Below are 23,531 nucleotides of genomic sequence, written 5' to 3' on the forward strand. Positions count from 1 at the left end.
TTTTTGCAAATTTCTTGATTCTTTCAGTAGTTACTGACATCAAGGATCTGGTCAACATCATTGCTGCACTAAAATATTGCATCCAGTCGTATCTAACTGCTGTGTGGAGTCAGTGACATGGAAAGTTTTATCTGTGCATACATGATTATAGAGATGTATATTTATTAATCTTTTAATGGGAGATATCTAACTTGTTAAAAGATAAGCTTCTCTTTCTTTTAGTTTTTGTTCCCAATGTGTCCCTTAAGAAGTATGAAAAACTTCACATGAGAACATGCTTATAAAGGTGCCATCTTTTGATGGAAGGAATATGTTATTCGGCAGTTTGTGGCATAACTACAAAGTAAGAATTGTACAAGTAGATTTTTATACATGCGCAGCTTGCTGTAGCAATTAGTAGTGCTGGAGCTCTTTGATACAAGCAGTCTTCGTCTGCTTCTATCAATATGCTCTGTGTGCTTTAGAAGGCTCAAACAATAATTGGAAGTGTAACTTAACTGAAAAAGCATAAGGTCACTACATAAGAGTTCCAAAGTGAGCATTTTTTCTTTTAATTAAGAAAAAGTACTGTCCAGAAAGTTTTATCTACAACATTTCTGTTTAAAAAAAATAATAAAAACCCTGTCTTCCTTTACAAGATAAGGCAGTGTTAACCTCTGAAATTCCTAGTTTCTGTGAATTTTTCCATTGTCTCTGAAGCTCTTGCTAATATTATGAAGGGTCCTTTGAAGAAAAAGTAAAGCAGAACCTAGCTATCAATAGGCTTTTACTGCCCTGTTTATTAATATTGCCTTATCCTAAAGAACTTTTAATTGTAGAAAATGTTCAGCAGAAAGTCTTTTTAAACACACACTCAATAATTACTCCCAAACACTGACACTTAATGAACTAATCCATTCTGTTATGTATCTACACTTTTCATATTTCTGTACAAGCCTACAAGTTCTGCCTGATTATCCTTAATACCATGGAATGCTCTTAGGAAGAGCAGGATACGTTTACCATGAACAATCTGCTTTTGTCATGAGCAACATTAGTCTCTTTCACTGTTCATATTCTATGTTCCCTGCTAGACACTGAATATACCTCTTGTATGTACTCTATAGTTCAAACAGTATTTTACCTTGTATGTATAATGCAATACACTTCCTGATTGAAGGCATATTTGTTAGGTTTGTTGATTGGGTTGTTTGGGGTTTTTTTATGTCCTGCTATTTAACTATAGACCAGTTTCTTGCCTGGTTAGGCTTGGGGCAAAGATGAGGAGAAGGTACTGTCAATAATGCAGTGTTCTGTTACTGCAAGGGCAAAGGAATACATTTATTTCTTGCTTGGTTGCTGTAATCAAAAATAGAAGCAGGCATTGTCATAGTTGGTAGGATATGTGTGATAAGATATGTGTGTGGAGGAGTATTACAGATACAATTCCATGTGGCAGGCTGCTGCTATTTGGGAACCGAGTATGGGAATATATTTATTTTAAAACCATGAAATACTATTAGACACAGCACGATGAGAGTATCATTTTAAAAGAGTTTCTATAGAATTGTATTTCTCATACAGCCTCATGCTCTATTCTGTTTGTTCTTTTCCTCTCCACTAAGCACTGTCTTTGTTTAGCCATGTTTGGTTTGTGTATAGCTATGCTTCTCTTTAGGATTTCTACTACTTTCCCTTTGTTTCAAATAGTAGTTCTCTTACTATTTCACTCTGTCCTGTAGTAACAGAATGAAACTGCCTGTCATCCTGTTGTGTGAACAAAAGGTGGATTCGAGCACACTTAGTGAATGCAATAGCATTTTTCATCTGCTTTTGTGGTGTATACCAGTGACTTGTTGTTGGCCATGCATTGGCTATAGTAGTGGAAGTTCCCATGTTCAAAGATTGCTTTATATGATTTAGTCCCTCTAACTTTCTGCTTACAAAGATATGTTCTTGGAGTAGGGTTAGTTCCTGTAGCATTTTCTGCAATTTAGATTGATATTTTTAAAAAATTTATTAAAAATAAATTTTCTTAAGTCTAGTTTTGCTCTTGGTAACCTAGTTTTAGCAATTCCTTGTAGTTTTTCAAAAGATGAAAACTAATGCTCTTAAGACTACTGCTGTCTTATTTCTGAAGTAGAAAATGAAAGTATTCTATTGATGGGAATCACTTGTATTTGCATGTAGGCAAATCCAGTGCATCTTCCAAAATACAGTCAGAAAGGGCATAAAAAGTCCTTTCTGGAATTCTTGTGGGAAGAATGATCAGTAGTATTAGCCCTAATGGCTTCAAGTCTTTAATTATATGCAGGAAAGCTTGGTAGATAGATGATCAGACATTATTTAAATATTCAGTATTAAATGGCCCTTTATCAGAAAGCAGATCTATCTGGGTTGTATTTGTTTTATTATTCTACTAGCAGGAAGATAAAGTCCTTATGGACATAGACAGCACTTAAAACTGCTACAGTCTTAATAATTGAATGTCTATAGAATTTGATAATTGCACAACTGGCAAGTATAACTTTCTGTTGGTAAAAGAAAATTTTATAAGTTCATTTCATCTTCTTGATTAGGAATTGTTGTGCGGGGAACAAAGGTATAAAGCCTGTGTTGAACTTGGGAAGACACTAATGCTGTATTTTTTTCTGTCTTGGATGTGACACTTATTTGAAAGGCTGTTTATCCATTATTAAAGGACAACTGAGAGAATTTATTTGAAAACAGGATGTGTAATACTACAGAATAATTCTACTTTTGTTTGTAATAAATAAGCATTAAGGGGAGAGGATGGGGACGGGGACACACACAAATGACACAAACCCCCAAAATTTCAGTAACAGAAATGTATATTTGAAGAAAAAATACAGCTTACCTACGTTGATAAAGTGATCCAAATAATCATGCTTGCTTTTCTAGGAAATAATACTACTTGTTGACCTGCAAAATTATATCTAGAGTATGCATATGCCTGATGACTTTGTGACAGTCACATTTGGTACAAAATCAACAGCTTAGTATTTGACAAAATATTTTCAAGGCTACACACTCCAGTAGCTTTGTGCTTTTAATAAATTGATTAGTCCAAACAGAAATGTTTTCACTAATTGGTATAGTGGATTCTTAATGTTGTGGTAAATTAGTTTATACTAATCAGTTAAAAAATCTAAATGCCAAGGGAGGATTAAAAATCAAAAATATAATTAAAGCTTGAAAGTATACTAGCTTGCTGTGTGTATCTTGTGTCATTTTTTTGCCATGTGTAGTGCTGAAAAGTGTCTCTTGTGTATAGCTGCCTTGGCTGTCGAAGAGCTTGGCTTTGAGCGATTTCATGCATTAATTCAGTAAGTAATATGTTGGAACATTTAAAATACAGTATTTTGAAGTTACAGTGATCTTCACAGCCCTGAAAGGGGTATGTTGAGGAACTTTTTGTGTGTTATACATCAGGTTAAACTTAGGCTTCAAGTTCCGGTTTGGGGATTTTGGTGGCTTTTCTTTGCATTTTATCATTTAAAATAGAATATTATTTTGAGCATGAGCATTAGGCTTTAAAATAAAACTGGAGCAATGTAATGTGCGAAATTGGCCAAATTTTGTATTTCAAGTATATGAACACAGCTAATTAAGATTCACATTTAAGTTAAATGTTAATCCTCAATATTTATACACAGTCTTCAGAGGTGATTCTATCTGAAATACTTGTGACACATCTACTAGAAAAAAAGTAATCTAGTAATTTTTCCTGATTTGAGACGTTGTAAGAAACATCTATAAAAATGTTTCATATACAAGGCTGATTTTTTGTTTCGTACTTTAAATGTTGTTCTCTTGCTGGGGTGTAAATACAGAGCTTACAGTTCCAGTGAGTTTATCTTTAAAGGTAACAGCCTTTTATTTTCACATTGAACAGTTGTAATCGTTAATATAGATAAATCCTCAAAGAGGATATAAAGAGCAACAGAATTGCAAAAAACACTTGAGGTGGAAAATGTTTCTAATTAGAACTGAAATAACTACTGCTTGTTGTATCAGTAGTAATTATAGTTTGCTTTTTAAACCAATTGTCATGTGAGGAAAGAAGAAAGAGGAGAATATAAAATTTTTGTAAGCTTATTTGATCAAAACACTAATTTTCTGCCCTTCCCCTCCCTCCAGCTCACCCCTTCCATCTTTGGACTCATGGTATCAATTCCAGTTTTTCTCAGTCTTTCTCACTGGAAATGAATGCTCTGGCATATACCTTTAGAGCAAGCTGAATAATGGATTTCAGAACTGAATTTGCCTTGCATACCTTGTATGCCACGTATACTTTATTGGTAATGAAAGGTGGTTTAAAAATCTCAAGTGTTAGCCAGAGTAAACCCAGCTATGAATACAGTTTTGCAGATGTTTGTTTCTTTTTTTAAACAAGAGTTACTGAAAGTGTGCAAGAAATCAAAAAGAAAATAATACACCTAAGTTTGTGTAAGATAAGCAGAAAGTGCGATCTAGTTTGAATTACTCAATAAAAATTGTGTTCTGAAAAGCAGAACTAAATATCTCTGTTATACTATTAGAAGTAAAGCTAGCTCTAAATATCTCAAGCAGTCGAACATGTGTTACTTCACTGGAATCTTGATGGATCTTTTCCTTTCCTCTGTTTTTATTTTACTTTTTTATTTTTAAACATCATCCCTGGCATTACCTTACTGTCCAGGCAGCAACCCCATTATACGACCAGATATTTTCCCAAATCTTAATACACCACTCGTGATTGTGAACATTTTGCTCTTTCCAAAGCTAGAGTCTTAGCAAAATCAAATTCTCATGAGAAATGTCATAATTACATTGAAAACCTGAACGGTAGTCTTACCTGGTTAAGTAGAAGCTTTTTTTTTCTGCTGTTCATAGACCGAGTGTCTTTCAGAACACTACGTAATGCAAACATTATTTTGGTGACATATAGTCTATTTGCAATTTCAGTAACAGTGTTTTGTAGAATTACTGGTTCAAGCCACTCAACTCTTTCACAGGTGTATGGAATTTTATGGTTAGTGTTTGCATATAAAAACTAAGTTAATTTTTGCACATTGCTCCAGAATTATTTGTCTTCTTCTGACGGGTAAATACTAATGGCTCTGTGGCAGTTATAGTAGCTCCAGAACAGCTGCTGTGTCATTCTGTATGTAACAGCAGATTTAATCTGCTTTTACTTGGACATTTTCATGTTAGGTATTAGTTCTTGTTTGTAGTTTGTGATACTATTCTAATGCTTCATCTAAATACATTCCCCCTTTCTGTTGGGTCTGTTTGTTTTTGTTTCTTTTTTTTTTTTTTTTTTTGTTTAGCAAACAAGCATTCAAAAGCTTCCCTGAACTGAAGGATGCAGTTTGGGATCAATATTCAGTGTGGACAAACAGATTTGGAGTATTGCTCTTTTTGTATTCTGTAATACTGACAAAGGTTTGTGGGATGTTTGACTTTTTGTGTGTGTGTTTTGTTTCTTTGTTAAGAGAAAGCTTGATCATATAATCCTTTTTCTGTAAAAGGTGAACACTAAACCAACAAACTAAGTCAAATCTAGATAAATGGATGGAATGGTATCTTCCCCCCCCCCCCCCCCCCCCGATCTGGGAGAATTACGGATTTTAGAAACATCCTTCCTTATATATCCCTAACATCTCTTATCAAATGAAAAAAGAGTGTTTAGGTATCAATTCATATAAGGACATCAGCCTTTTAATGTTTTGCTATTGCATTCTATTGCTGTAAATGTTACAATTCATTCCTTAAGAGGGCAAAAATGTTTGTAATTTTTCTGCAGGGTATTGAAAACATTAAAAATGAAATTGAAGATGCAGCTGAGCCATTGATAGACCCTGTTTATGGTCATGGAAGGTAAGCTGCAAAATATGTTTGCTACCACTTAAATTAGTGGGCTAATTTTTCATGTTTCTGTAACTTAACAATCTTTGTCATGTTATAACTAAAATAGCTAAAAGCAACACTTAACATAGCATGCCTTTTTCACTGCTTACTCCATTTAGTGCATCAGTTCTGAGAAAATGCTTCTGTTACTGCTGAGTTTTCAGAAATAATTCTCAAATTCAGGGCTACATTCTTGTATCAAGTTGTTGGTTGAAAGATTGGAGATCATACTAGCATCACTGAATTACAAATACATGCTAATTAAAGCAATAGTTAGACAATGTCTGCTTAGCTGTTCAGGTGGTACAAAACTTTTTAATTTGTAAGAGATTAACTGCTTTTTAGAAATAAATTGTATGTCCCTTTTAATAAGCTATTTCTTTCTGTTATATAGCCAAAGTTTGATTAACCTCCTATTAACGGGGCATGCTGTTTCTAATGTGTGGGATGGAGACAGAGAATGTTCAGGAATGAGTAAGTTGATTCTAGTTTATACTTGTTCATAATTTTACATAGTGTGAGATGCTGATTTGGAATATGCTCTATTTCTGTTTTGATAGTCTCCTTGTTTACTGTCCTTTGATTTAAGCAGACCTCAAAGGGATATAAAACATACTTGCACAAAATCTCTGATGCTCTTATCAGTGAATACAAGGCTGTCAGCTACACCTTGAAATTATAAGGTATCTGATGACTTGGAATGATGGAAGGGAGTGCAGTCTCTGCAAGTTGGGAAGGTTGGTTGATACACTGGAGGCAGGATCACTATTCAGAGCAGGCACGTCAGGCTAGAGAAATGGGCTGAGACAAACCTTGTGAAATTCACTGAAGTCCTACATCTGGGATGGAATAAGCCTGTGCAATAACACAGGGCCACACTGGGTGGCTAGGAAGCAGCTTTGTAGAAGAGGACCTGAGGTCCTCATGGGCAGTGAGCTGCACGTGAGTCATCAGTGTGCCCTTCTGGCAAAGAAGGCCAGCTGCATTGTGGGCTACATTAGGACAGCCAACAGGCAGAGGGAAGTGACGGCTCTTTCTTTCTGTCTGACATCACCGGCACCACCTCTGGTGTGGTGTGCCTGGTTTGGGGCTCCCCCAGTGCAGGGAAGACATCGATATAGTGGATGGAGTCCCAATAGAGGGCCATTGAGATTATTTTGGATTTTTTGCATTTCATCTTACAGAGAAGCTGATCTGAAAGCACAAACACTTTGAATTCTGGAAGTGTTCACATCCTCTCTCCCACTGCTATAGTCCACCTCAGGTTCATCAGCACATTTTTTACAAGGATTTTCCATCATCTAAATCATCACTGAAAATACTGACTTGAACCAAGGTTCAAGACAGATCCATGCAAGACCTGAATCGAAGTACTCTGGTTTGAAAATGAACAAGTAAAATCTTTGAGACTTTTTTTAGCCTTCCACTTGATTATGTTTCCATACGGGCTATACTTCAACATCAGACTTACCAGAATGTCATTTGGATATTGTATCAAAGTCTTCTCACTCCTGTCTGTTAGATTATCAGGGCCTTTAGATTGGATTACTGCAGTCTATTATTGATGAGCCTATATGGGCTGCTTTTTTGCCTTTTTTTTTTTTGTCCTTCCTTGTGCATGCAAATTGACTAATTTGTTTGAAGACCCTTTGGAGGTTGAAATCATCTTTTCTTCTGGGTTTTTCCTCTAGCTTTTTTTGTTGTTTTTTGTTAGGGTAAGTACCTTGTTTTCCCTTTTCTGGTCTACTGACACCTCCTTTATCCTTGATACATAAAGTAATTATTAATGGTTCAGAGATTATTTTGTCTCCCTACTTAAGTATATATAATGAATTTAATTAGGATCCTCAAGCTTGAACATGTCTATCTTAACAGATTTTTAGCCAATTTTGTTATGGTTTTATGGCTGATAGCATTATTTCATTGTTAATCTTGAGTATATGACATCATTTACCTTTTTGCAAATGAAAGCAGACTGCTTTGAATACTTTTATTCGTTTTGTATTTTATTGGTCAATTCCTACCTAGATTCATGCTGCATGTATAGAACATTGTTGTCATTTATCCCCCCTTTCTAACTGAAATTTGTTATAATTAGTCTTCCTATTTTTATCCGTATGTTCTCTGTTACTTTTAATTTTCTTTTTAATTTTTAGATTATGAATGATCAAACTGAATTATTAGACTATGATCACTCAAGCCGAATTTTTCATGCAACTTTTCTTTACGTAGGGATAATTCATTGTTCTGCAATTCATTATATCTTTTTTTGAAATCTTGCAGTGTATTCCATTTGTTTTTCAGATTATCTTTCTGGTAGACCTCATTGGTTAGTTATCAAAGTTGGAATTTTTTTTTTTTCCTGAGAATACTGAACTGTCTTTGCATACAGTAATATTCCACATTTAGGTTCTCAGCCAGTTCTGCCCTAGAGCTCCAGAACCAGAACTCCCATGGAGACAAGTGTCTCTTGTTCAGGGAGATGAGGAGCAGTAAATAATTTTTAGTACATCTGAAGGATCTAGTATTGTGTATCCTGTTAGGTTTTTTTTTACCAGTCAAGTAATTGGACTTAACTACTGTTGGGAGCCCTCCATTTTCTTCAAGTCCTTGGGATAGTTACAGTCAAAACCAGTTTATTCACAGTCTTAAGTCTATAATCGGTATCTATTACAAAGTGATTTGTGTAGCTTATCAAAAAGGACAAAGAACAGCCTGTACTGTTCACAACTACTTAGGCAAGACTGAATTTTGGATACATTGTCATATTTCCTCTGTCTATCAATCCTCTTTGTCTTTTCTCCTTCAGTCATTTCTCCTGTATTTTGACTGTCTTTGGGGGTAGCATTCAGCTCCCTTTCTGCTAGGGCTTTGAGTTTCTCATGTAGAAGGATTGCAGGTGTCAAAATAACAAGAACTGAATGAGTTTGCTGACTATTTTCTGAAGTTGGCTTTATGTGTTTTTGTGGTTTGATTGCTGGTCACTTACCTTAAATCCCCCTGGCCAAGCAACTACAAGTTTGAAGGTCTGACGTTAGTATCGCACAGAGCTGATTGCAGTGCTGCTTGATTTTTCCCATGTGTAAACATAATGGAAAGAAATATCAGGTACTTCTGTGAGTAGGTGTAATCAGTAGGTGAATTTCTGAAACTGAGAGACAGGAAAGGTATCCCTGGGCATGGTGGTGCTATAGAACTGCAGAAAGCAATGGATGTGATGTGGTTCATGGCATATTTGCAGGGGCAGCAATGCAGCAACAGTGAGAAGTTTCAGCCTCAATGCAGGAACAGAAAAAATGCTAGATAGGTGATGCTATTATCAAAAGTAAATACATTTACTAAATTGAATGTTCAAAATGGCACTTGCCTGACATTTTTATTCAGAAGTTATGCAAAGCCAGTTTACCTCTTGTTCAGCTGTTTAGGTAAGAAATTTTTAATTAATAAGTAAATCTCGAAAATTATTTTTAAATCGTATCAAAGATAATATCAGTAACTTTATCAGTGACAAAGAACTGAATTAGAAACTTGAAGAATTACCAGGTAGTTTGCAGGTTAGTCAGAGCTCTGTCTCTTACAGTATTGCATATTTTCCAAATAGGGTAGGAGTTATTAACTGGAATTGTTCTTGGCCACCACTGCTATAAATACCAATGAAATTATACCTCTTCTTTTGACTACCTATATATTTCCTTTTAAACCTTTCTCCTTATTCTAGTATCTTCTCTTGCCACAATTATCTACAGGACGAAGATATGGGGAATTAGATTATTTTTTTCCTCCTTTTTAAAGACTGCCATTCTTACGTGAAGTGTAGCAATTTAATATGAAAACAGATAATGTTGCAGTTGCTTTTTCTTTGTGCTGAGGATTGGTGGTGCTTCACGGTGTCGCTAGGTGGTGCCGTCCTGCTACAGTTTGTAGCAATGTCATCAGTTTAAAACCATCATTAGTTTGGGCCTGACTTTTTTTAAAGGCTCCGTTTTTCTCCCTTTCTAGAAATTTGAGTACTTTGCAAAAGTAATTTTCAAAAAAAGAGAATCTAACTTTCTGAAAAGAGGCATACATATTCATTTTCTTCGGTGATCTTTGATGTTATGAGATCTCTTCCAGGCCTGCTTTTTCTTTCTGTGGGATGAGGATATTCACAAGGATGAACTACGATTTAGTGCAGCTAGTCTCCCTTTGTTTCCTCGTAAGTCATCTGAGAATGATTTTTGCTTTTGCGTCTGTCTTCTCTGTTGACTAATTCTGAAGGAGGTATTGATAGACCCATGACTACAGGCTAAAGTTAACCTAATAGGTTTTAGATAAATGATGCATGCAGCTTGCCTATTAGTTATTCAGGATATTCACAGTCTGCAGCTACTGTCTTAGCCAGGATCCCAGCTTTCTAGTTATCGGAGTTCTCATCTAGTTGTCTGTCAGGGGAACAAAATACTTAAGTCTGATTTTTTTCTGAATAGTAAATATTATTTATATATGTCTTTGCTGTTCTGTCGTAAGCATCAATTCCTAAATCTGAAGGTTTTGTTTAGCAAACTGAACTTTACGTTGACTTTTGTTAATGATTTTTTTAAAATGTGTGGTGTGTCAAAATTATTTCTTTAATGTGCTATTGTTTACTTCTGTTACATTTATTTCCCCTCATTGCACATATGAATGCGCTATTTCTGAACAATATCTATTCCCTAGTTTGAAGGATCTTCACTAGTTTTTTTAATTGGACTAGCTCTCTTGCCCTCTGCTCAAAGATGGTTTCAGCAAAATATTACCAGTGTACCCCCAAATGTTTTAATTCCAAGCAAGTTTGAAGATAATCCTTGAAAGTACAGTTTCAAGATCAAATAATTTTGCACTGCAAAAAGAGCCTTTTAATATGTATGGCTGACAACTCTTAAGGAAGGCTTAAGGCCACAAACATGGTGAACAAGCTAGTGTTTGTAAGTTTTTGGGGTTTTGGAGTTGGGTTTTATTTTGCTTAACAATATCGGAAAAAGTTAAACCATTACTATAGTAACTGTTGTGCACTGTTGCAAAATTCACGGTGGTGAGCTTGAAGTTGGTGAAGGGAGCATGCCCCTATGCCTAGTGCTGTGAGTTACAATGAAACACAGAGTTCATTTCTGGAAGTTCAGAAATCTTTGAAATTTAAAAGTTTATTTCACTTGCTATGGTCCTGTAGGCTTTAGCCCATGGATAAAGATGTCATAGTTTTATGCTGTTGTACATGAATGATCAAAGTTAAAAAGTATAGTTGAGACTTAGTGTTTTAGAGGGAAATTTTAAATATGAAAGTCAATGTTCTCTGAAAAAAAGAAATACAGATCTTGTTAAATTGATCATGGTGTATGTTCCCATGTATATTTGCAGGATCAGGTATGTGCTCCTCTTTGTTTAGGCAGCATTTGGGGACTTAGCAGAGCTGGTCCAAGCATATGGTACTTGCACTGTTAAAAGATGCATATGTAAGCCCAGAGCGTCTTCAAATCCATATAACTAGTTTCTGAGCTTGAATATTGAAGTACTTATTCTTCATTAGAGAGCTCCAAATAATGCTCTATAAGCGCTCTTCCAATCAGTAGTACATAAATATTTCAGCTATTCCTGACAACTGTGTTTGCTGGAGAGCTGTATGATGCAGTAATTGGCAGTCACTACAAAAATCAAATAGAGTGAATGCTTTCTTTCCTACTAACAGAACTATTATTTGCAAGATTATGTTTTATTATTCAGAATGTGAAATTACCAGATAAATATGGCCAGGGAACTCTTTAAGAAAAATTTTAAGAGGGGGGTGTGTGTGTATAATATATATATGTATATGTGTGGGGGGGTTCTCCTTCAAGATGTCTGTTTTTCTTAATTTTTTCTGAGAATAATTTTGGTGTAAGTTACAAGTACTCATTTACTAAATGAGTAATGGCAACTTTTGAAAACAGGGTGTCAACAGTAAACTTCTAAAACCATCCATTTGGCCCTTCTTATTTTATAGAGTGGGAAATTATTAAACCTTTGTAGTTTTTTGACTATACCTTGATGATTTGCCACTGCTGCTAAAACTGCATGACTCTTAAAATTGTAGTTATTTGACCAATTAAAGTAGGCTTTGCAGATTTTTCTTCAATAAATTCTATGTTTTGTTTTCAACAGAACTCCTTGGTATACATAAACAGGCAACAGTAGGGTTTTTGACATTGATGGAATCTCTAAGGTATTGTAAGGTAAAGAGTTTTCTACATAATTTAAATTTTTTTGTTCCATTAAGATGTTGTGGGCTTCTTTGGCACTATTACTAAAAGCTTTACTGTGTACAATTGGAGATACTATAGAACTTCTAAAGTATGCTCAAATTAAAAATGAATATAATACTATATTAGGACAGGTATATCATAAAATTGTTAAATCCATCTTATTGTGTAAGCATTATTTGATGCTGTGACATAAAATTTCTTGATTTAAGGTTTTTATTTGAGAAATTTTATGCTTTCCAAATACTACTTTTGAAGCAACATTAATGCTCTTAATCTCAAAAGGTTTTTTGTTTGTTCTTTGCTTCTCAGTCTTTACTGAATCTCTTTAACTTAGCTCAGAGTTAAAGAGGATTATGTAGTGTGCAGGATGTTGGTGTACTAACTGTAACTGGCCCTTCATTTATTAAATAAATGTCAGTTCTGAATAGATTCCTCCAAAACAAGCTAATAAGTCAAGTGGAGTTCTGTCTCATTTAGTGTCCAATTATACTATTGTTAAGCATGGAAATACTCATTTGCAGTGTTTGAAGCTTGTCTCCAGGGTTGAAGTAAGGGCTATTGTTGATACCACAATCTCATTGATGTCTTATTTCAGTTAATTATCATAAGCTGTGTTGCTTGCCCAAGTCAGACACGGATCAATGATCAAAATTATCATCCAAGTATTTTACACTGTTGTTGTTTTATTGAACATTTTATATTAGTTTTAAGAGCAGTTGGGACTCTACTAACTGAATTATCATTAATTTGATCATTAGCTACATGAGTTTTCTGGGTTTGCTTTGTTTTGATTTTGTTGTTCCTTTTTAGGTTGGCTCCTATTTGAAATCTCCAAAATTTCCCATTTGGATACTTGGCAGTGAAACACACCTCACAGTCTTTTTTGCCAAGGTATGTTAGATGTGATTTTTGGTAACCTCAGACAGATAAACAAAACACCACATAGATGCAAAGTTCAGATCTTGCTATAATGTGAGTTTCATGTGGCTTTAATGTAAACATGTAGTCGCCAAAACTTTTAATTAAGCCTTCCCTTGAAGGCAGAGTTTTTTTACATGTTTTTGTGGTATCTCATAAATTTTAGTGGTCTGTTGGTTCTAGCTAGATTTATTGGGCTGGGGGAAGGGTACGCATTAGAACACCATAATTGGGACAAGTACTGTCTTAAATTTCTTTTAGTGCAAGAGAGAAATAAAAAGGAAATAATTATGTGTAGGTGCCTGTTAGTAGTTTAATCTCCCTGACAGTACTTCCACAATTTTTAATCTACAGCCATGGTTTGTTGTTCTAGATTAAAAATAGATATCAGGTCTGTTATGATAATTCCTTTTATTTATTCTATTAGATATGTACTGTAATCTGTGGAACATATAAAATGCTTTTGAGAGGAGTTCTCAGTTTAAAATCTTAGACCAAATTTTCTGAGGAGAGAATTTCTGTTTAGTTGAAGATTGTAAGTTTTCCTTTTATTTCTATAGAAATACTTGTTTCTGATTAAAAATATTTATTGAAACTAGATGGTACTTACTAGTGTATTTATTAGTACTTATTAGGAATGAACTTTACGTAATATCTTATAAATGAATCAATATTTTAGGTATAAATCTTGAAAATAAGTACCAGAACATATGACTAAGTTAAAGGCATAATTTCTTGAGTGGCTTAATTTCCTTAAGGAAAAATTGGCCTAATCTTCAAAAAGAAGACACAAAACCTAAGATTCTTCTTATAAGAACAAACCCCCACAATACATTGGAAGTTTGTGTAGCAGTATTTCTTTACCTTTAAACTTAAATTTTAAAAATCCTTTTAATTAGCCTGTGTTGTGCATTGAATATTTTTTGCAGACTCCGTTGCAAATGCTATACTAGAATTTCCCTGAATCCCTTGTGTCTGATAAGTGCTCTTTCTTCCCTATTCCATGATAATGGAAAAGTCCTTATCCACCAGTGAACGTTTTTCTGCCTTGCTGTCTCCACAAAGTCTTTTCCAGTAGTTTTTTTATTTCAATTTTGAAACTTTATCCATAATTTTTTTTAATTAGACCATTGAAGTCAGTACCCTGTATAGATAGCAGTCTGATGCAAATAGGCATTATCACTGTTACTCAAATCAAGTGTACCTGTCCAGAATGTTATTACACCTTCTTATCTGTTGTGTGTACAGTGACCATTTCCAGGTAGAAATCCATTTCTAGTGCAGTTTCTTTTAGAGTGTTGAGGGCTATTTGCTGGGTTTAAAGTAACCGCGCATCAGCACTGGTGCCTCCAATACAACTTGGTTCCTCTTTCTTCACTGAACCCCACTTAGGCTATGGAAAGCTGCAGCTTGTGATTAATATCTTAGGAATTAAAAAGCAGGAAAAGGAAGCAACATGGGATTGGCAAAGCATTTCCTAGACATTTTTTTTATTAAAAAGGGCAGGAGCTGAAGGTGTGTAAAAGTTCTGAGAGTCCTTGAATTTGCATATCTGACCTCACCCTTTCCTAAACTAAAGGTTGGTGAGCATTTTAGGTGGAGCAGAGATGTCAGCCACGGTGGAAATATGAATTGTGTCAACAGTCCATTATTTTGTCAGTTGAAGCTACATGCCAAAAACTACAGAAAGAAACTTGAATTCATTGCTAGTGTCTAGTCATACAGTTGTTAAAGTAGTGTGTGTAGTTTCCTAGATGGTGCTTGATACTGAGGATATAACTTGGTGGTGAGTTCGATTACATGAGAAAGAAATCTTCAGAATGAAAAGAGGAAAATGGACTCTGGAGCCAAAAGCAGTGCAGATTAAGTTGGGGGGGGGGGGGGGGGGCGGGAACCAAAACAAATACAGATTTAATTATTTCAAGATGCATATGATTTACAGGAGCCTAAACCTTTATGTTTAAACAGAACATTAGGCAATTTACAAAGCAGAAGAGTAGTCACTTGTCATTAGCTGAGTAATTGGGCCTAGAAACCTAGGAAAAAAGCAATCTTCCTATGCTACTGTCACGATGAACAGGTAGCATGGTGAAATTGGGGAATGGAACAGAATCTTCATTGCTATCTTGGGGACTCTTCTTGACCATGGAGGTTTGATAAGCAAAAGTTTTTACTGAAATTATGCATATGACCCTACTCAGAGTTGGCTGCTGGGGTTCTTTAGTATTTATGCACTTCGCTCGGATTTTTACGTTTGATGCAGAGTACAGTTAATAAACCTTCTTTTGTTAAATGTGGAATGAAAAATCCATCCACCTTGCTTATCTATCTCAGAACATTTTGAATTAAACACTACAGACATCTATTACTGTCTACCAGAATATTTTTGCATTACGGTAAATGTGAACCATTCTGCTGTAGCTGTGACTTTAAGAAATGTTTTTGAGTTGTACTTTCTAAAATAGACAAATCTGTCCATAGCTGCCATTCTAAAACTTGCTACTGTTTAGGTAGATTGTGATGAATGAGCAAAATGCAGCACAGCATCTTTGGGCTGAAGATCACACTTACAGTTTAAAGTGAAAATATAAAAATTAACTAAAGTGTGTAATTGGGCTTAACTTCTCTTGTAACTGCTGGTGCATGAAATAGCCTTAAACAGTGACAGCTGAGTCAGTTTCTAATTTTAACAGAAGTCTACCACTGGGTCAGCAGTTTCCCCATTACTAAAATATTATAAATTTTATTCTGTCTGCATGTTCTTCACCTCCACATCTTGATTGTCAAAACTCATTTGGTATGTACGGAAATGCTATTAGCCTCATTTTACTACAAGGAGTTGGACGTAGAAGGAAATAACTGAAGAAATAATTTCTTCCTTAAAATAGCAATTTTGGTTGAAGCATGTTTTATTGAAGAGAATATCAGTAGTTTTTCTTCCTGGGACTTAGCTGACCTGTCACCAGCCAAACAGTTATTTACAGTTAGATATTTTGAAGGCAACTGTGCAGACACAACGAGTTGAAATGCAGTGGATAATCTATGCAAAACATGGAAACATGAGTATACTCATTACAATGCTTTGATCTGCTATCACTCACTCCGGTGGAAGTGTTCTTTCTAGACAAAAGAAAATAGAATCTTCTGAAATTAAGCTTCACCTCACATCTTCCATATTTTAATTTCTATAGGAGACTGTATTGAGCAAAAACACTACAGCTTGTTCTGCAGATGAGTATGTAGTGAAGTTGGAAAGAGCATACGAACATCTGTATTACCAAAATAGTTCTTCAGAACTCTGATACTTATGTGTATCATAATAGAGCTGAAAAAACTTGTGAATACTTGGGAGGGGGGACAAATGTTAGAAGGGAACCATAATTAGTACCAGCATATTTTCTTTCAATTATGAACTGTGTGTGTATAAGGCCAGAAAGTTGCTTAATGCTCAGCAGTCCAAATTTAACGTATACTGAAAGAATAAGGGTGGCTGTTACTCCTAGTTGTCATGGACTCTGCGAGTGCAATAAGGTAGATTTTTTCCCTGAAAAACTATGGGTTTTTCATAGGCAACTAAATCCAAGCAGCCGTCATTTCTGCCTTTCCCTCCCCTCCCTTTCAGTGAATAACAAGAACAAACAAGGAAGCTTTCATCTGACACTACGTACCCCAGCATGCTCTGGCAGGTGGTGCTAAGGCAGACAGTATTGTCAATGTTCTCTAAAATCCCAACTTTATAGTTACACTCAGTTTTGGTTTTTTATTGTAGGGAAAAGAGAGTGTGAGAAGTAGGGCAGCTCTAAATCACTTAATGTAGGGATAAAGCTGTGATGTTTTGGATCAAATGCTGTGTGGTCAGTTCTTGGTTATTTTTATGATACCCATAACATAAGGAAGTTATGACAAGGTGAGACTATTCAGAATTTTTAAGAATGTCAGAGCATGGTCAGACAGTATATAAAATAATATAAACGGGCTGAAATATAACAAGAAAATGTGTCGGTGTAAGCCATAGGAAGAATGACAGCAGGTGAATAGCTACTTTCTAAATACTGTCTGCTGGCATGCAAATTCACATGGTCTTGAAGTTTGAATTCAGACTTACTGAAAGTGAAGAGACAGCATGGAATGAGTGTCTGTCTGGTGACTGACTTCAGGTGATTGAAACTGTCTATGGGGACTCTTCAGAGCTGTATAAGTTTTTAAAATACGCCCTTAGTTTGTTCCCAGGTCTTGGAGCACACAGGCCACAACAGAATTGGCTATCCATTTTCAGTTACGGCATTGTAGTATTTCTAGGCTTGAAGAATCGGATAAGCAGAGGAAACTCCTGGCCAAGACATCTGAATAAGTTACAAATTACTGCTTTTCAAGGAAAATGTGCCTGTTCTGCTGTGTTGGAACTGTACTTAGGGTTTCAGATTACATTTTTTTTATTTTTGTAACTTTGATCACTGTAACCTGTTCTACATATTCTCAAGGCTTTTCTTCAGCATCCTTGATAGTATTGTCTCTCAGAATAAAGAGCATTCACTTCTCTTCCTAAACAATCTTTTTCATCAAAGTTCAACAGAGGGTCACCTGAGCAAACACTGACAGTGCTATAGGAGATCCTGAATTTGGGTCAGTGGTGTTTACCAGAACTGGGCTAAGGGGGTGTGTTATTGGGTACAGCGTTTAATCTCAGAACACCAACAGAGAGTGTCAGTGGCTGTGAAAGAAAATGAGATGCGTTTGTAGAAATCAAACCATTACTAGTATGTGTTAACAACTCTGGTCTCTGCAAAAGTAACCTACATATATCCAAATAAATTATACTTATCCTTTAACTTAGGAATTCTTCTACTTTAGGAAGGTAGTGCAAAATATCAGTGCCCTTCCTTTCGTTTTTGCTCCTGTGACAGGTCAACACAGGTAATCAATTTCTTAAAAGTCTTTTCTTTATGAGAGAAGAAATCAAAGCTGGATTTTGAAGAATTCCACTTCAGGAAATGGTTACAGAGCGCGTGGTTTCAGAGTCTTTAGTTTCCATGAGTAAGTGGAATTGGTTCTGGTTGGGACAGTCTGGATATCTAATAAAAACAGTATAGATGTGTGAGGCAACTGCAGAAATAAATTTCTGGGCTAAAGTAGGTTTACATTTTCTGTGTGCTGATTAAGAGCAGGGAGACAAATGCTGATCTGTTCTTAATAGCTCTGACCTGGCTAAATCAGCAGTGAATCTACAAATATTTCTATTAGCTGCTAATTTAAGAGCTCCTTTCTGCAGGGGGACCCCTTTATAAATGATTGTTAGAACAGGATGTTTCCTATGGGATCTGTCGACCCCCAAAGACATCTGAAGTTACTTTACTAATTGGTTTAAGTTTCATAGTGTAAATGCTATTGCTAAGTGAATTTAAATTGTTCTGAATAATGCAGTAGTTCCAAAGGGTTGCTTTGTCCAAATCCGTTCCCTGGCAGAAAGGCCAACTCTGAGGTTTCATAATTGGCAGGGAGCACCTCAAAATAAAATACTTCTGTAAGGTTATCTATCCTATTCTAGCCTTGCAAGATTGCAGAGCATAAGTGTGAAATCTTATTCTGCTTTTTGTGGGTCTGCTCAAATTCTACTTGCGGATGAATTTATTCCTGCTATAGAGGTGTGTTTCTCTCTCTGAACAGGCACTCTAGGCACTTTCTTTGTTTATTGTTTGTTTGGGAGGTTTTCTGTGGGAAAACTTGGGCTTTTTTCATTCCTGTAAGTGATTTTCACACCAGCATTTATCAAAATAACTTATAGAATTTCTCTATAAACTTTTCATTGTAGTAAAAGAAACTTTATATGTGATGCAACAGTGTATGATGGCATATTAGTTCGTAATGAAACAAGTTAATGACACCAATTTACCCAAAGGCTTTATTTTCTCTAAAGATAACAGGTCTGGAGCACTGCATTTACAAAGTGCTTGTATTTGTTTCCAATTTTTTTTTCATTGGGAATGTAGTTTTTGCTTGAAGTAGAGGTAGCTTTCATGAGAAACTTTAGCCATCATACAATTTTTGGCTTAGGTCAGGAGAAACATTTCTGTCTCCTTTTATTTTCCCATTTCCCACATTGCTGGAACGAGCAGCCAGCAGTGATAGCTGCAAGCAAAATCTTATCTGTCTGTATCTTATTTTTTGATGGTCTGCACTTCAGCTATACTAAAAGAACTGTGTAGTGGAGAAACCAAAGCTCCTCCAAGTGGCTATATCAGCTCTCTACAGAACATGTTCTTTTTCATGTCTTGCCCAAGGTTTGGGAAAGAAGAAAAGGTTGTAAAGAAGTCAGGTATACCCTTTCCGATGCAAGACATAAAGAACTAATTCTGGTTTTGCCATCTCCCTGACATCCTTTCAGGCCCACGAAATGTTTTGGAGAACTCCAGACTTCCAAGAGGAGCAGAGATATGCAAAGAAAAATAGAAAAGTTGAGTGGGAAGACTGAGGTGTATGTGTCAGTGGTGAGCAGGTGAGGCTGGTCTGCAGAGCTAGAAGGTTAGGGCCCATAGATCACTGTGACGTAAGAAATCCAGTAACAGATGTTACAGAGGCCAAATCATATTCTAATGTGGTAGGCTGGAAACACTGTGATTACGACATAGGTTATTACATCCTAAATCAAAAACAGCTATGAAACTATACTAAAGTTTTCAGGATTTTAGGGTGCCTGGCTTGGATTTTCTGCTTTTAGGGTTGGTGATACGGGCTCATCACTCCATCTTCCAAAGTCAGGTAGGACTCTAGTTCCTCAGGATTTTGGAGGTTTCCAGGTATTATTAGAAGGATGGAGTGCAATCTCAGTCCCTGCCATACAGTTACAAAGAGACCTTGAAGTGGAGATCCAGCTATACAGACTGTATTTTATTTTTTTTTAGCCTAATATAGTAACTAAAAATGTTGAGCTAGGAAGAGAAAGCCATATCTATGGAATCTAAGATCACGTGATTGACTTTTATCAAGACTGGAGTACAATAATACACCCATGTATTCTGAGGAAATCGCATGTGAAAAGTATTACAGAGCATTCTGGTGGTCTTCCAGTTCATGAAGTTGCGTGGTAAAGAAGTTGATGTCTTTGAACAATGGAGAAATGAATCTTTGGACACTGGTAGGCATTTTGATAATTTATGGGAAAAATTCTGAAGTGACAACATCTAGGAATTATGTAAAGGTCCTGTAATGCTTGTGTGGCTCTTGCTAGAAGTGCTGTGCATCCCATAATAATGAGTAGCAATTATGAGGACTTACTCCTCAGATCATAAAGAGGTAACTCAGTCATGAGGTTTTGCATTATTTGCTCTTAGAGTTAAGACATAGAAATTGTAATGTAGAGGTCATTAAACTGAGAAACATAAGACTGAATGTTAATCTAACCAATTATTTGAAATTTACTGTCCTAAAATAATTGTATTTGCTGTGTTCACCCCAATTCTCTGACTAATTTCTGCCATTTAGTCATATCTATATGTTCTCTAGCATTTTAGAAAATTTTAAACATTCATTCCATTATATACAGCTTTCACAATGATCATTTAAGGACATTGTTCATCGTTGGCTGGTACAGACCATGAAATGTAGTTGTATATGCCCCTAAGCAAATAAGTAAATTATTTCCTTTTGTGAAAAGACTTCTCATCCATCTGTTTTCTTTCAGAGTGGGAGGTTTTTATGTATGAAGTAGTTGAGAGTAGGGCTGTTTAGATGATACTACTTTTTGTGTGTGAGTTGACCAATTTTTGTGTCACTGAATTCTTTCTCCTGAAATGTTACACATTTTGATACGGTTTTGTGCTGAAGTAGATGAGAGAATGACTTTGCAAACTGTTTCTGAGCCTAGATGAAAACCTGTAAAAGGGGTGCAAGGAGTAGTTCTAGCAGTTTCAGTAGGATTTTTGATCCAGCAAAATTTCTATCTACAAATGCAAAATAAAACAGTAGCACTTGTTGCATGAGATGCACTTTGAAATGAAGGAAGGAAGGAGGGATGAAAGAAGGAAGGAAAGGAAGCCAGCACAACAAACAGAACCTTTTTTACATCCACAAATGAAAAATGAAGAAATTTCCCATGAACTGCTAAGCTCTCGATTTAATATATAGTAGGCACACTTGTGAATTGGAAAATGTGCAAAGAAAATATGCTTAAGTAATTACCATGAATATCACATTAACCTTATAATTTCAAGTCTAATTTAAATAAATTAGGAAGAAAAGTGATTCTAGAATAAGTCAGCTATTCAGTTTTCCAACTTCAGCTTTAAAGTGTATGCTCTGTTAACTTTGCTGAGTTTGCATTTCAGTTGGTTAAGAAACAAACTTCTGTGTGATTTTTTTTTTTTTTTAAAGATTAGCAGTAGGCTATGGGTACATACTTGAGACTAATGTGCAGTCATCTCCATGAAACAATATTTTGACTATAACTTAAATGGTACATTGTTTCTGAAAGTTTGCTAGTTGTATATTTAGTGGAATAGATTGTAGTGGTGAGTGTGTAAAGCAACTGCTGTGAAAAAAAGCAGTATAGAAACGGTGAGTCATTTACTGTCCATTTGTTGGCAGAGCCATCCTGAGGATTACTTTTTCCTTTTCCTCATATTACAATGAATAACTTTCATAAGTAAACTGAAATTGGTGACTGGAAGATAATGGGTTGTGTCCTACCCCATAAGAGTTCTTATTAGTATCTAGAAGGAATTATAGCCTGCTGTTTCAGGAAGGAGGATATAAGCAACATCTAGTTTGTATGTATGTTAACCTATCAAATGAAAGGCTGATTTTTAAAGAAACACATTTTAGGTTTTTCTTTCTTTTTTGGTAGTATATTCAGAGTGGCTTGCAAATAGTAAGTGCATCAAAGACATTGCTAATGCAGTTTTATAATTTATAAGTCACTGTATCAAATTCTGAAATTCAACATACTGCATAGAAACAAAGGCTGAGAACATCATTGTATCATTCTGTATCCCTTTTAGGTGTGAAACCAATGTTGGGTCCAGCTATATTTGATACAATAGAGAAGACATTGGGCCTGAGTCACCACATGACGGGTAGATATTCTGTTTTTCAAATTTGGAGGAATAGGCATCCTGGCTTATTGTTAAAATATGATGAATAAATTGATAGATTTTTTAATAGTATTGCAGTTTTTAAATATCAATCAAGTTGATATTTAGAGAAGTGTTGCATAAAATTTATTCCTAATTCCAAATCAGTGACAAACAAAATGCTGATGCCTTTTTCCCCCATCATTTGCTTCTTCCACGAGTCAGGTGTGCTGGCCTTTACAGGTACAAGTCCTGACCAATTCTGCCACAATTACTCTGTTTTCGACTATATTAAATAGCAAAGTATTGTTCATGCTATGGCCCAGATAGCAATGCAATAGGATACAGTTATCTAGTGAGTACTGATCTGAAGGTTTTTTTAAACACACCTTTTTTAATATAATGTGTTCTTATGCTACCTTCCTTTTTTTTATTATTTATTCATTTATTTCTGCTGGTCACAAAGCATACTGACCTCACTTGGTGCATTAACATTTACCAGTTGCTGCCTTGATTCTGCATTTGGCACATGCTATGTTTGCAGCTATTCCAATCTGCCGGTAATGTTCTGAAATTAGGTATTGTTTATATATATATATGTCTTTGCGTAATTGATTTACAGACACCTTCCTGCTGTTGGGTTATTGCTACTGTATATTATAGAGCATAACTTAGAATTCTTCCAGTGTCTGATGGCTTCCAAGTTGTGTATGCATTAACAGTTAGCTCACAGTAGATTTTGGCCTGAAAAATACAACTCTGCTTCAAAAGCCCTTTTCTCATTTTGATGTTTATACTTTGGCTTTTTAGTGTTCAAAATTATTTTTCACTTTAGCTTTCTGCATGTATTTGGATATTTTTCATATTTCTCAAAAATAATACTGCTATCCTTTTGTATTTGAACACTCTTGATAGTGGAGCAGGTATTATTACACCCTAATCAATTTGTAGTCCATTCAGTATTTGTGAGTAGATAGAGGGGAGAGACATAAACTTCTTCAGTTCCTTAAAGACCTTCTAAAGTCTTAGCCCAAATTTGACTTCAGTACATTTAGTGCACTTAAATTTCCTGCTAGTTTACAAATCATTGAATAGTATGCAAACAACTAGGTAAGAAAATATTAGCTTTCTTAATAGTTAATCAGGCATCAAGTGAAGAATGGAATAGCAAGGTGTTAGCTTTGTGCAGTAGAATACTCCTTTCCAGAAAGTATATAAATGCAGTGGTATGGTCTAGTGTTCACACCAGGCTTTGGCATTACTGTGTATTTCTGCAGGAGATGAAGCAGTGGTGAAAGATGCTGTTCTAGTCGTAAGAGGCAGCCTCAGCACATGAACGGGGAAAAAAGCTGCATTTGGTTTCTGTGCTTTTTCAACAAGTGTATATGCATGATTGTCAAAG

General features: G+C 35.5%; 1 protein-coding gene across 1 annotated transcript in view; it reads left to right on the forward strand.

The window, feature by feature from the left end:
* MINDY3 (MINDY lysine 48 deubiquitinase 3) overlaps positions 1-23,531 on the forward strand; it is a 55,784-nt gene that overhangs the window by 11,370 nt on the left and 20,883 nt on the right. Inside the window, exons 5-10 of the mRNA XM_037383434.1 lie at positions 3,275-3,326; positions 5,313-5,427; positions 5,789-5,862; positions 6,287-6,366; positions 12,046-12,116; positions 12,957-13,037. Coding sequence (XP_037239331.1) covers positions 3,275-3,326; positions 5,313-5,427; positions 5,789-5,862; positions 6,287-6,366; positions 12,046-12,116; positions 12,957-13,037 — 473 coding nt within the window. The remainder of the gene's footprint in view (positions 1-3,274; positions 3,327-5,312; positions 5,428-5,788; positions 5,863-6,286; positions 6,367-12,045; positions 12,117-12,956; positions 13,038-23,531) is intronic.

Source organism: Falco rusticolus, chromosome 4 (genome assembly GCF_015220075.1).
Source record: "Falco rusticolus isolate bFalRus1 chromosome 4, bFalRus1.pri, whole genome shotgun sequence".
Classification (NCBI taxonomy): domain Eukaryota; kingdom Metazoa; phylum Chordata; class Aves; order Falconiformes; family Falconidae; genus Falco; species Falco rusticolus.